A 13,660-nucleotide genomic window follows, 5' to 3' on the forward strand; every position below is an offset into this window, starting at 1 on the left:
TTGAAAACTCTGAATTAAGTGAAATTATTTTAATTGGTTTGTTTCATGATGTTTCTTGTTATTTGTTGTAGCTTAAAACAGAATTTGACAAATTGTTTGAAGATTTAAAAGAAGATGATAAAACTCATGAAATGGAACCAGCTGAGGTACTGAGCCAATATTTCCTATTTATTTATTTATTTAATTTTAAAAAATATTTGACTTATTTAGAAAGGGAGAGAGCGAGACGGGGGAAGGGGCAGAGGGAGAGAGAATCTCAAGCCGACTCTGAGTGCGGAGCCCTATGGGGGCTTAAGCCCATGACGCCAAGATCATGACCTGAGCCAAAATCAAGTCAGACACTTAATCAGCTGAGCCACTCAGGCACCCCCAGTATTTTTTATTTAAAACGATTTGGAATTTTAAAATACACTGTTAATCTGTACAGTTTTTAGCACAATATGAACTGTTTTCCAGAATCTGCATGGAGAAAAAGGACTGGTTTAATTTCTATTTAAGACATTCCTTTTATTTATAGGCTGTTGAAACACCATTGCTTCCACATCAAAAACAAGCTCTAGCTTGGATGGTTTCACGGGAAAACAGTAAAGACCTTCCACCATTTTGGGAACAGCGAAGTGACTTATACTATAACACAATAACAAATTTTTCTGAGAAGGACCGACCAGAAAATGTCCACGGAGGAATTTTAGCTGATGATATGGGTTTGGTAATTATTTTTTTTCTTGAGTTAATAAAATTTTATTTTGTAATTATAATTTTATAGAAAGTAATTTCGAAGTAGAAAGAGATAGGAATATGTTGGTGCTGGTGTGGAACTAGATTTCACTTTCGGTATACAACAGTTTTCTCTGTGTCTTGCACTTAAAATGAGGCTACGTTTTTTTTGTTTCGGTTTATTTGGTTAAGGTACAATTAAGTTAATTAGCAATAATGTATAAGCGTATTTCTCAATTTTCTTTTGAAATTCAAGGTAGCTTATCTTTCATGGGTTTTCTTTAAAAAAAGAAGGAAGAGACAACAATGTTACATGAAATTGTATTCTGTCACAGTATTGTGATATACAGAGTATTAAATATACATTTATGATTCCTTATACCAGCAGTTTTTATACTTTTTAGTCTCCATAACCCTTATACTCTTTATAAATTTTTGACAGTCCCAAAGAGCTTTTTGTATTTGTGGGGTATATCAATATTTATAGAATTAGATATTAAAACAAAATTTTTTAGGTTAGTAACTTAAAAATAATAAACTCATTACTTATTAACATACATAGCATATTTTTAAATGAAAAGGGACTATTCCAAAACAAAAGTAATTTTGATAAGACTGGCATTGTTTTACATTTTTGCAAATCTCTATAATGTTTGGCCTAAGAGATGAATTCTGAGTTCTCATAACTGCTTTTTCATTCAGTGTGTTGTGATAAGGTGTTTTGGTATAGGTCCATAAGGATTAGTCCTCACACAGATATGTAGTTGGGAAATGGGAGGAGTATTTTAAAAGTAGTCTTTTTATTTTTTTTATTTTTATTTTTATTTTATTTGCGAGAGAGAGAATGAGAGAGAGCACGAGAGGGAGGAGGGTCAGAGGGAGAAGCAGACTCCCTGCTGAGCAGGGAGCCCGATGTGGGACTCGATCCCGGGACTCCAGGATCATGACCTGAGCCGAAGGCAGTTGCTTAACCAACTGAGCCACCCAGGCGCCCCTAAAAGTAGTCTTTTTAGATAACTGTATAATTCTTTGATACAACAACAAAATTAAGCAAGTATTAGTTTATTAAAGGTTAACAGTTATAATGTCGAACTTAAAAATTGTATCTGAGCTTTTGTACTCTGTTGCATTAAAATCCATTGGTGGGGTTGCACATTGAATGGATATTGCGCTCATGCATGATTTCATAACATCAGGCATTGCTTATTTGGAAAATATTGGTTCATTGAGTTACACAGATCTGCCAGATGTTGATGCATTTCATTATATAGTATCAAAAGTTTATATTCTTTGATATTACTGCTAATTTTAGTAGGCATTTGCATTTTGGGAAGCTGCTGTGCTCATGGTGTCAGATACAAGTTTTCCAACATTCTAATTTTTGCTTGAAAGTTCCGATTTTATCATTTACAACAAATCTGTCAATTATTTTCCCTTGAAAATAGCTGTACTTTGTTCATTTTTCAAAAAAGTCTGCCACTCAGTCATGAATAACTGGTTGTTGGTCATTCTTTCAAGTAAAAATAGTGATGCATGAAAAAATGATGATGCATGGTGATGCATGGTGCTAGTTGAGCTTGTAACCTCAGTCTCGCAAGTCATTTTTCTCTAGATAACGGTCATATTTTGGTGTGCAACAAAAGTATTTTTATGTGTTCTTCCCTTCTTGTTATACTTAGAATATTTACGTGTGTACTTGAGGCAAGATTTAATAAAATTTCATGTGTCCTGCTTCATCAAGAATATTCTTATAAAATATTCTTAAAACTAGTTTTTTTTTTTTTTAAAGTATTTGTCAGCTAAGAATACAATGACCACTAGTATGATGTACTGCCAGCTGCTTAGTCCTTAGCAGTATTATGAAAATAGGTTTGTACATACTCCTGAGAGGGTCCTGGGAGACTCTAGGACCTGTGGGCTACACTTAGGAAACTGCTGCTTTAACTGTTTTAAAATTGCCAAAGAGTTACTTCTGTGTTGCTAATTATAAATTCACCTATGGAAAGTAATGAAAAATTACATGCTTCTATTTAAGAAAAATGCACAAGAAATACATCATTTATGCTTTGTTGATAAGTTAAAGCTTTTAAGTTTTACAGTGATATTTAAATGAAATTTAATAAAATGATTATCTCATGTGCATACTGGAATTACTAATCATTTTAAATTAGCTCTGAACTACATGGCAAGCAAGTTGTAGTTTGATGATAAAGTTATTAGTTCAGGGTTAAACATAAAATCTTATAACCAGCAGTCTTCCAGTAGAATCATATTTCTCACGGATGCTTATAGTATTTTATGGAGTAAACCATTTAGTAATTCTTAGTAATACAGTGTGTGAAAGCATTTCTTAATCAACAGAATTCTTTTTATTAATACATAGATTATTTCATATAATAGTATGCTTCTGTGGCCTTGAATGCTATATGATATTTGCCCATTTGATTTTACAATTGGTTTTGGAATGTTCTCTGGTCAGTTGAGTTTCGGAGTCTGACCATTTGTCTTTTAAAAACATCTTTAAAGGGCAAAACTCTGACAGCCATTGCAGTAATTCTTACCAACTTCCATGATGGCAAACCTCTTCCTGTTGAAAGAATTAAAAAAAGTCAGCTGAAGAAGGTAAAGTATTAGTGTGTTTTCTCCAAAGTCTCTGGTTCATTTTAATTTTGTCATTGAAAAATAATTTGCCAAAAAATTGATAATACATCCAGTGTTTTTAGAGAAATGCTGAATGGCTTCTCTTACGTGTTGCTGAAAAGAGTGAAAATTGTGTACTACATTCTTCAGGGAAATTGGGTAATATGTATCAAGAATCTTAAAAGTGTTTATGATCTGTGATTCAGTAATGCCACTTCAGAGAAACTAAAGAAGTTATCAGAGGGGCGCTTGGGTGGCTTAGTTGGTTAAGCATCCGACTCTTGATTTTAGCTCAGGTCTTGATCTCAGGGTTGTGAGTATGGGCCCTGTGTTGGGCTCCACACTGGGTGTGGAGCCTACTTAAAAAAATAAATTTGTTTAAAAAAAATAATGGAAGGAAGGAAGTCATCAGAAATCCATTTTTTCCAGAGATAAAAGTACAAACTTTTCCCCCTATGCATTATTTAAAGGCAGAAAAGAAACTCCTCACAGTAAGGTAAGAGTTATGTTATTATGTAGCCTTAAAATTTAATATTTTGCAACTATAAAATCCTATTTTTGAAGAACACTTATTTTTATGATATTTTTTAGTTAAAAAAAAAAAAAGGCCAGGGACACATTTTGAATAGAATTAAGTCTCATTTTGGAAAGGCGTATTTATGTATGTCTGAGTCTGAATGTAGTCATACATAGTGATAATTATGTCCTAGTGATGATAACATGGGTGACTTTCTTGATATTTAATTTATATATATTTTTACATATGGCATATAAACATAATATATTTATGCTCCATTTCTAAGAATTAAAAAAAATTAGTTTTATGGGGAAAGTAAATGTTATTAGAATGAAACAGTTATTTTCCATTTTCAGCTTAAAATTCAAAGAACTTAAATTAGGGAATAACTGAGCAAAAGGTATATGCAAAATACCTCTGGACTTTTCTGTACTGCTGTTCTAATTTTAGTTTTCAAAGAGGCTGCGTATCAGTTTCCTGCCATTGCTTATGAAGAGTCTGTTTTATTAATTTCTGCACCTTCGTTGCATTTCCTTCTTTGTACTTTTGTTGGGAGTTTAACTCTCTTGTCAAGTATCTGAGATTCAATTCCTTACCATGAGTAGTTTGATACTTTACATCCTGTGCTTCCTACATTTTGTTATTAAAACAGAACACCACCACCTAAGACTACTTACAGCTTCAGTAGCAATTATCAGCTTAAAAAATTATCTGTTATCAGGAAAGCCTTCCCCTGCACTCTGTCCCCCGAAAATCAGCCATGCATTTAAGGTGTTAGGTAGCAGGAAGGTGTTAGTATATCTGGTTTGTCACATTCATTGAAATTGAGGCTGAAAATGTGATTTCCAGCTAAGAATTTATTGCAACAAAAATATTACACGGTTTTAAATAGATTTAGATATTCCAAGCTTACAGAGTGAAATGTCATTGATTTAAGTTCCATTAGATTGGAGTGTAATATGACTTGATAGGTTGGACTTTGTAGAAGGTTTAATTTTGAATTCTGAAGAAAAAACTTGCTGAGCAAAATCATTTCATAAAAAAGAGTAATGTAATGGACATCATTTGTGGATAAACTATTAGGTTCTTTTTTGCATGTTGTTTAATATAAATGGTTGAACTAATTATTGAAGTAAGGTAGAACGTTTGATGGAAAGCATTTTTAATATCAATTTCTTCCGGGTATTGGATATAAGTGATGAATCACTTAAATTCTACATCTGAAACTACTTATTATACTGTTAACTAACTAGAGTTTAAATGAAAACTTGGAGAAAAAAATCAAATTATTTGTCTGGCTTGTAAAAAAAAAAAAAAGAAAGGTGTAATACTGCCATAATAAAAATGGCAACTTTGGACTGCAGTGTATTTAATAATTTTATAATGGCTATGCAGTCTTAAATAATGTAAATATTTGACATTGATTAAAATAAAATATTCTGTATGTCTGAAACAAATAATGCAATATATGTTAAGAAAGAAAAAGAAGAATGTAGCAGGAGGGGAAGAATGAAGGGGGGGAAATCGGAGGGGTAGACGAACCATGAGAGATGATGGACTCTGAAAAACAAGATGAGGGTTCTAGAGGGGAGGGCGGTGGGAGGATGGGTTAGCCTGGTGATGGGTATTAAAGAGGGCACGTTCTGCATGGAGCACTGGGTGTTATGCACAAACAATGAATCATGGAACACTACATCTAAAACTAATGATGTAATGTATGGGGATTAACATAATAAAAAATAAAAAAAAATATACTGAGCTCTGAAAATACAAATAAAAAATTACCTAAAATAACTCCTAGTTACATATTTTTAGATCCGTTACATTTAAAATTTTCAGCTTAGTTAGACTCATACCTTTAGAAGGGGATGGATCTTTTCACCTACATTTTTAGTAAAACTTAACTGGTGGGATTTTATAAGATGTTTCAAATGTACTTTTTTAATACTAAAATCAAATTATCCTTTCTTATCCCAATCTCAGCAAAAATTACTTTGTACTCCTGCCCCCCAAGTCCTAATCTACTCGATATGACTAAATCACCTACTTTTTTTTTTAATGGGAAGAATTAAATTCAGCCCAATTGGCATTTGTTATTCGTACCTACAGAATGAAGTTAAGAATTAAAGATTAGAGGAACCCTGCCCTATTAGACTCATGTAAACATTTTTTACAAAGAAGTGTAAATTTTTACTTTTACAGAAGTTTTGGTATTCACATGTATATTATTCATGTGTGTGTATATATAGAGATAGATATAGATACATAGATTCATTTTGAAACAAAGGGATATACATGAAGGGAAAAAGAAGAAGTCAGGGTTGGCAAGAAAATCCCTAATAGAGTATGATAGGAGGGACTCTGGACCGTGTACTATTGGAGCTACCCATCCTGGGAATTCCAGAGAGCAAGGATGGCAATGGCAGCCTCATTAAAGATAAGTTATTTACTGAGTAGGGACTCTTGGTTAAAAGCTTATAGTTTGAGAATTCCTTTTAATTCTAAAGTAAATTTCTATTTCATGTTCAGTGTTTCTTATGGTAATTATATGCCATTTATAATTGAGTTTTGCCATTTGTATTCCTTTTGAAAAGATAAAGACTGATTAGTTTTCTCTTTTGAGATACCTGTGAAAATTTTTTAATCTGTTTGTTTATTTTTCCTCTTCACTTAATGCACCTCCCCGCATTGCTCCAGAATGGAGTACCAATCTAAGTAATCTTTATTATGTAAAGTAAAGCAGTATAAAGGATGCGTTTTAAGTTTATTTAAAACTGACAGCAGTGCTATGTAAGAAATATGCCTTTTCATCCAGGAGTGTAATGTTAACGATCAATCTATGAAACTTGGAGGAAACAATACCAGTGAAAAGGCAGATGGACTAATCAAAGGTAAAGTTTACTTTTGAACATGACCCCATATTTAATTTAAATTTTTCCAGTTTGATGACATAATTCGAGCTCTGGCTTTGTAACATGTAAAAATTTTAAGATCTCTTTTTCTAAGAATCTCATGAGAACTGGTAATCAGGAAAAATTTCATCAAGGAGGTCATGATGGAATTGGGTGGTTGTACAGCAGTCAGAGAAGCTGGGGAAGAACATTTTTGTTTGAGAAAAAGTCACATGAAAGGGCAGTAAAAACAAAACAAAACGATAGCAACATAATGCGTATTTTGTTCTGAGACCTCAGAGTAGTTTATGGTAATTACAATGTAATGTGCATGGACAATAGCAGATAAGGGTAGAAAGATAGGTTAGAGCCAGATTCTGAAGTTAGAGGAGAAATGAAAAGAGATCTCTGGATTTAGCAGTTACATAGTTGGTTTAGCAGTTAATGACCTTCACAAAATTAGTTTTTGAAGATTGGTTAGAGCAGAGCAAAACTGAAAATATTTTAAGATAAGAATAGTAGGTGAAGAATTGGAAATAACAGTTGTGTGCTATTATGTATTTTGCTAAGTTTGAAATAGAAATAGAAAAATAGTTGGAGATGAAGGCAGAATTGAAGGGCTTTTTGCACAGGGGAGCATTAAGAAAGAAATCCATGGCTAGGAGGAGCTTTTGGGTACCATGGAAAGAATTTGTAGGCCTCTGTGGGGGCAGTGAGAGCAAGAGAATAGATAAGTGAATTAGCATTAGAAGGAAAGGAAGTAAGGTTGATGGAAAATATAGATAATTGAGGGAATGAAAGGTAGGAAAATTAGGAGTTGATAGAAGATAGCATTCGATTTTCTTTGTGTAGTAGATCATCTGGGAGTCAAAGGAGTTAAGAATCTAGGTAAAGGATCCAGTATGGTATAGACCTTTGTGGTGAGTGGGTAGAGAGATGAGCTGGCTGATTGAAAAGAACAAGAATGAAGATATTAAAAAAAGTTGAACTATTGATTTGGAAAACCCAGGTTTTAAGAAGGATACTCTTAGTCAAGGCAATTTACTAATACTCTGTATATTTGTCCTTTTCTTTGAAATGAAAGGATCTAGATGTAGTGGAGAACCCAGTATTTCAGATGTCAAGGGAAAGAATAAATATCCCAAGTCAGAATTGTCTAGCTCTCGCCCCAAAAGGTAAACTCTGTTATGGTTTGATTGTATGTAATGTTTGTTTAAACTCTTTTTCCATTTTCTTATATGTAGGAGAGAGATAAGACCATTTATCTCAGTTATATAGTTCTTTCAAATTCATTCTGTTACTTGAAACTTCCAAAATCACTGATTTAGGCAGGTAGGTGTTCTCATTTTATAGGTGAAGAAAAGTAATACTGATCTATAAAAGGGAATTGGTAGTTTTTAATAATCACTTACCTTTCTACCACTTTTCTATTTCTTTCACATAGGAACTAAGATCTAGCTCCCAAGTTTTTTGTTTTTGTTGATTTTAGAAGTTTTCTTTATATTTTGAGGAGATGAAAACGGACAACTCTTAGATGATTTGATAGAAGCACTCTTTGCTCATCTCAGTTCTTTGTCATTTCACCTTTAGAAATAAGATACGATGAAGTTATTTTAGAGAGTATTATATTAATGTAGACTAGAGGGGGATTTGAATAAAATACATAATGCTCCTCTAATTTAACTTGAATCTGTTAACTTCGTAAATTTCATTTGCCCTCAGAAGTAGATCTAAATACTTGACTTTTTGTTGTATTGTCTACCATAATATCTGCAGGTGTGATCACAAATCTGAGTCTCTTTTAGCTAGTTCAGTAAAGATCTCAAAACTGGGGCTTTGTTAATTGTTCTCTATCATTAATACCTATCTAAACTGAGCACAAAACCAGGACTCCTGTTTCTCATCTAGATATCAAATCTTACAACTCTTAACTGACCATGAGCGTGAGAACAGCACTGTTAGGTTGACCAGATAAGATTAAAGGACATGGAAATAGTAAGGAGGATGTGGGGGAAAAACTAACACATATGATAGTTAATACATGTATGTTTACTGTGCAACAGGCACTATTTTAGGGGCATTGAATGTAGTAACACATCTTATGAAGTGAATTGTATTTTTATTCCTGTTTTCCAAAAGAGGAAACTGAGGCATAGAAGAATATTAAGTGACTTCCCTAAAGTCACATAGCAAATAAGTGGGGGTATGGAAATTTGAATCTAGGTGGTCTGACTCCAAAGTCCATTATTTTTAGGTGCTTAACCACTGTAATGTACTGTTTCTACACAAAATACATAAAATTTTTCATTGTGAGAGAATTATATTTTTGCATCTTAGCTGCTCATTTCATTATATTAGAAGTATTTTTGATAAGAGTTACTTCTTTTTAGTTCTAGTTTTATATAGGTGTTTTGTTTGAATTGCCAGATATTAAGCTCAGTATTAAAAATGATTATTTTAGGATTGTTGACCTTTTCAAATTTAATAATGGTGGTACTGTATTTTGTATAGTAAATGCATCTGCATATGAAAGCAAAATGCTTTTAGCAAATTTACTTTCACTTGTCAAATTTTCCTTGAAATTTTTTTGAAAACCAGGCAACACAGAAGCATATGTAGTGCATGTATTAAACCTGTGTTTTCATATCCCATTTTGTTTTGGTTTGATAAAAAATTTGTGTATATTTTAGAAGGAAAACTGCAGTCCAGTACAATGAAAGCAGTGATTCAGAGGAAAATGAAGCAAGTGAATTGCCACAGAAAATGAAAGGTAATATGAAATGGACTTGATTTGATAATGTGTCTTATATTCTAATTTCCCAGTGTGACCATTTTTGTATTTGGTTTTGTTGTAGGCAAACTGAAAAATGCACAGTCTGAGACTAAAAGAGTAAAAGGTACGTATATAAATCTCAGTATACATAATCTACACTTAAGGATTATTTTAAAGTAAAACTCCAGGGGCGCTTGGGTGGCTCAGTCAGTTAAGCGTCTGCCTTCAGCTCAGGTCATGATCCCAGGGTCCTGGGATCGAGCCCTGCATTGGGCTCCCTGCTCGGCGGGAAGCCTGCTTCTCCCTCTCCTGCTCCCCCTGCTTGTGTTTACTCTCTGGCTGTCTCTCTCTCTGTCAAATAAATAAATAAAATCTTTTAAAAAAGTAAAGTAAAACTCCATAGGTTTATATCTCTTTAGCTTGGATTCTTTAGTAATAGATCTTACACTTGACTGCTGTTTACATTTGGAGCTAATTAAGGGTGGTGAATGAGGCAAATTGAAAGATTAGTTTCAAATTAAAATCTAAGAAATATTTAAACTAACTTTAAACAAAGTAATTTTTACTGCTTATTAAAGGACTCCAATAAAATCTTATATGTACAAATTACAATTACAGAAGTTGAGTGGGAGCACCTTCTTGGTAATATTACTGTTCGCATTGTCATATAGCTGTAAAAGTAACCAGTCAGTATCATTACTTTTTCCTTATCTTTAAAACAACTATTTTCTTTTCTTGTAAACTGGATGGTACTGTATTCCTAATTAGTTGAGAAATTGTATTGCATTTGGAAAATTACTCATTACCACCAACTGATAATGAAAATTTGGCAGCCTCATCATTAGAAGTCAAACACCTGTTTCCTTGAGAATACTCTTCCACCTGGAAGCTGAATCACTTTGCATGTGGCTGCTCCTACTTTCACATCTCTTCCTCAAGAGAAGTAACACTTCATGACAAGTGGCTATATTCCTTCTTTGAGCTGGAATTATATGCTTAGTGTCAGGCAGTTTTGGTCACCAGATATTTTGTTTTTATTGAATAATATACACTCTTAAGATTTGGAGTATGGAAGTGTTGTATTTATTTCCTATTCTCAGGAGGTACCTGTACCTAAGCATAGGAGAGAATTAATTTTCAGATATCTTAATGATTCTGTGGTTTTATTTTAGCAGGATCTTCTAAGGTTAAAGAAGATGCAGAGTTTGCATGTGCACTTATTTCATCTACCCCTACAACAAAAAGGAGAATGTTGAAAAAGGGTCAGTAAATCTCATGGTTTTTTAGCTTTTGTTTTTCAGTGTAAAAAATTTTTAATGACAAAAGTTATGAAAACATGGTGCAAGAAGTTTAGAAAGTAGAGAAAAGAAAAAGATAATGCCATTTTTCTTGGAAGTGCATGTTTATGTGTTCTCCTAGTACCTTTTCTTATTCTGTTTATTTTAGTTAGGTCAAAAATATGGAAAAGAGGTCCTTTACTCATCTGAATAGCAGAAATGTTTTCTTCTAGTGAAGGTCCAGAGCAATTGATGGCTCTTTAAAACCTAATTTAATTTGAATTTATTTAAATTATAATAAAGATTCAGTTCTTGGCATGAGTAGAATTTGTTTTTTACTTATGAACGCTAGTGATCTTTATTATAATTTTATATTTTGTAGTTCAGAGGAAAACATTATATAAGAATCTAAATATTTGAGAAGGAAAGAGTTTGAACTCTAAGGTTAAGGCGATCTGGGACAAGTTATTGTATGTCTGTAACTTAGTCTCCTGTATTTTATATGTTGGGGATATACTAGGCAGAAGTCTAATTTCATGGAGCTTATATCTGATGATGGGAAAACATACACAAGTGAACACGGAATTTTAAATAGTAGACATTGTGAATAAAATAAAGAAGGATAGTGAAATATTGATTGATGAAAGGGACCTGTTTAAGGAGATGATATTTGACCCAACACAGAATGATGAAAAAAGAGCTAACTTTTGGTCTAAGACAATTAATTGAGTTGAAAATAATACGCATTTCAAATACTTCTTGACCCTAATTTTAGAAATTTTAAGAAATGTGGAATTTTCTTTTGAGATAGAATTAGAATTCAGATAGAATTAAGTTCACTCTCAAAAAGTGCCTTGTTGCAGGCACATAGCCATAATAGAAGAGAGAAATTTAAAAAAATCATAGCTGTGAAAAAAAATAAGCACATTTCTGGAAGAAAAGCAGAATAGAAAGAAAAATCAGTGAGTGGAGACAGAAATCATAGTGCTTTCTTAAATTTGACACAAGAAGTCATAAGGAAAAATTGATGAAATTCTACTACATTTTAAATTACCATGCATCAAAGTGCAATATAAACAAGGTGAAAAATGGTAAGATTGAAGAAGATATTTCTCGTAAGTGTAACTTACGAAGGATTAGTATTTAGAATGTGTAAAAAGGAACCTCTACAAATCAATTAGAAAAAGACAGTCCAGTAGGAGAATAGCCACTAAGAATACAATTATACAGTTTAAGGAAAGAAAACATAACCAATAAACAGGGAAAGCTGTGCAGGTTCAGTCACTGGAAAAATCATATTAAAGGAACAGAGAGATACCATTTCACCTGTTAAATTTACAAACATTTAAAAATCTCACAGGGTGCCATGTATAGGCAAGGTTATACAGCAACAGGAACTCTTTATGCACTATGGATGGGAGTATAAATTACCATGGTGAGCAGCAAGTAGGCCAAATATAATGAAGATAGATATATCACCTAGATATGTAGCCATGAAAAAGTAGTTTTCACTGCTGTGTTATTTTAGAAAAATATTGGAAATAATGTAAATACTGTCCAGTACGGGAATGGAAAATAAAATTATAGCATGTCCTTTCATAGGCCGCTTGAGTATTGTTGCAACATGGCAGCTGGCTTCCTCCAAAGGGAGTGGTCAGAGAGAGGGAGAGAGCACCCAGGACAGAAACTGCATCCTTTATAACTTAATCTCAGAAGTGATACACCACCACTTTTGCCATATCCTATTTGTCACCCTAGTAGAGTGTGGGAGGAGACTGTATGACGTTGTGACTGTCAGAAAGTGGATATCTTGGAGTCTGGTTACCATATTAACGATAGTACAGATTCCAAAAACTGCATAAAACAAATGTTATTTTAATGAGTAACTATGAATAACTTAAATACATATCAGGAGATATTCCAGACTTTTTCTCTGTGTCCCCTCTCAATCACAGTTCTCTCCCTCCCCCCATAAGTAATCACTGTGTGGATTTAAAAGTGACAAGGTAAAAAATAACAAAGTGACAGGGTAAGCTCTAGTTCCTTTTACTTCATCATGGCTGGAAATAACAGTCTATCTACTTCATTTTAGTTCTTCCTATTTTCTCTTTTCATAAAGGCACATATTGTCATCTCTTTATTGACTTCATATATATGAGAAGAAAACTAAAGACTCTCAACTGATTCACTCTTTCAGGAGCATCTGCAGTGGAGGGTTCAAAGAAAACTGATGTTGAAGAGAGACCAAGAACAACACTGATCATCTGCCCACTTTCTGTGTTAAGCAACTGGATTGTAAGTCTTCATAGCCCTTTTTTTTTTTTTTAAAGATTTTATTTATTTATTTGAGAGAGAGAGAATGAGAGAGAGCACATGAGAGGGGGGAGGGTCAGAGGGAGAAGCAGGCTCCCTGCCGAGCAGGGAGCCCGATGCGGGACTCGATCCTGGGACTCCAGGATCATGACCTGAGCCGAAGGCAGTTGCTTAACCAACTGAGCCACCCAGGCGCCCAAAGATTTTATTTATTTATTTGAGAGAGAGAATGAGATAGAGAGAGCATGAGAGTGGGGAGAGTCAGAGGGAGAAGCAGACTCCCCGCTGAGCAGGGAGCCCAAAGTGGGACTCGATCCCAGGACTCCAGGATCACGACCCGAGCCGAAGGCAGTCGCTTAACCAACTGAGCCACCCAGGCGCCCCTCTTCATAGCCTTTTAAAAATGTGACATGATTTATATTTTAGTCTTGTATGATAAAAAGTATTGTTAGAGTCATCATTGGGAAAGATAATGCTTGGTCAAGCACTTTAAGTTAAAATAATTGTTAGGTGAATTGGGATTTTATTTACT

At 33.7% G+C, this 13,660-nt stretch overlaps 1 protein-coding gene across 3 annotated transcripts in view; it reads left to right on the plus strand.

Moving 5' to 3' along the window:
- Positions 1-13,660, plus strand: part of HLTF (helicase like transcription factor) — a 51,796-nt gene that overhangs the window by 14,837 nt on the left and 23,299 nt on the right. For 2 of the 3 annotated variants that reach the window (XM_044920302.1, XM_021685952.1), the window contains exons 6-14: positions 72-146; positions 518-709; positions 3,244-3,339; positions 6,690-6,765; positions 7,850-7,940; positions 9,456-9,535; positions 9,621-9,662; positions 10,714-10,800; positions 13,013-13,110. In XM_044920302.1, coding sequence (XP_044776237.1) covers positions 72-146; positions 518-709; positions 3,244-3,339; positions 6,690-6,765; positions 7,850-7,940; positions 9,456-9,535; positions 9,621-9,662; positions 10,714-10,800; positions 13,013-13,110 — 837 coding nt within the window. Of the gene's footprint in view, positions 1-71; positions 147-517; positions 710-3,243; positions 3,340-6,689; positions 6,766-7,849; positions 7,941-9,455; positions 9,536-9,620; positions 9,663-10,710; positions 10,801-13,012; positions 13,111-13,660 lie in introns of all 3 variants that reach the window. The other variant, XM_021685951.2, reaches the window with a different exon arrangement.

Source organism: Neomonachus schauinslandi, chromosome 1 (genome assembly GCF_002201575.2).
Source record: "Neomonachus schauinslandi chromosome 1, ASM220157v2, whole genome shotgun sequence".
NCBI classification, from domain to species: domain Eukaryota; kingdom Metazoa; phylum Chordata; class Mammalia; order Carnivora; family Phocidae; genus Neomonachus; species Neomonachus schauinslandi.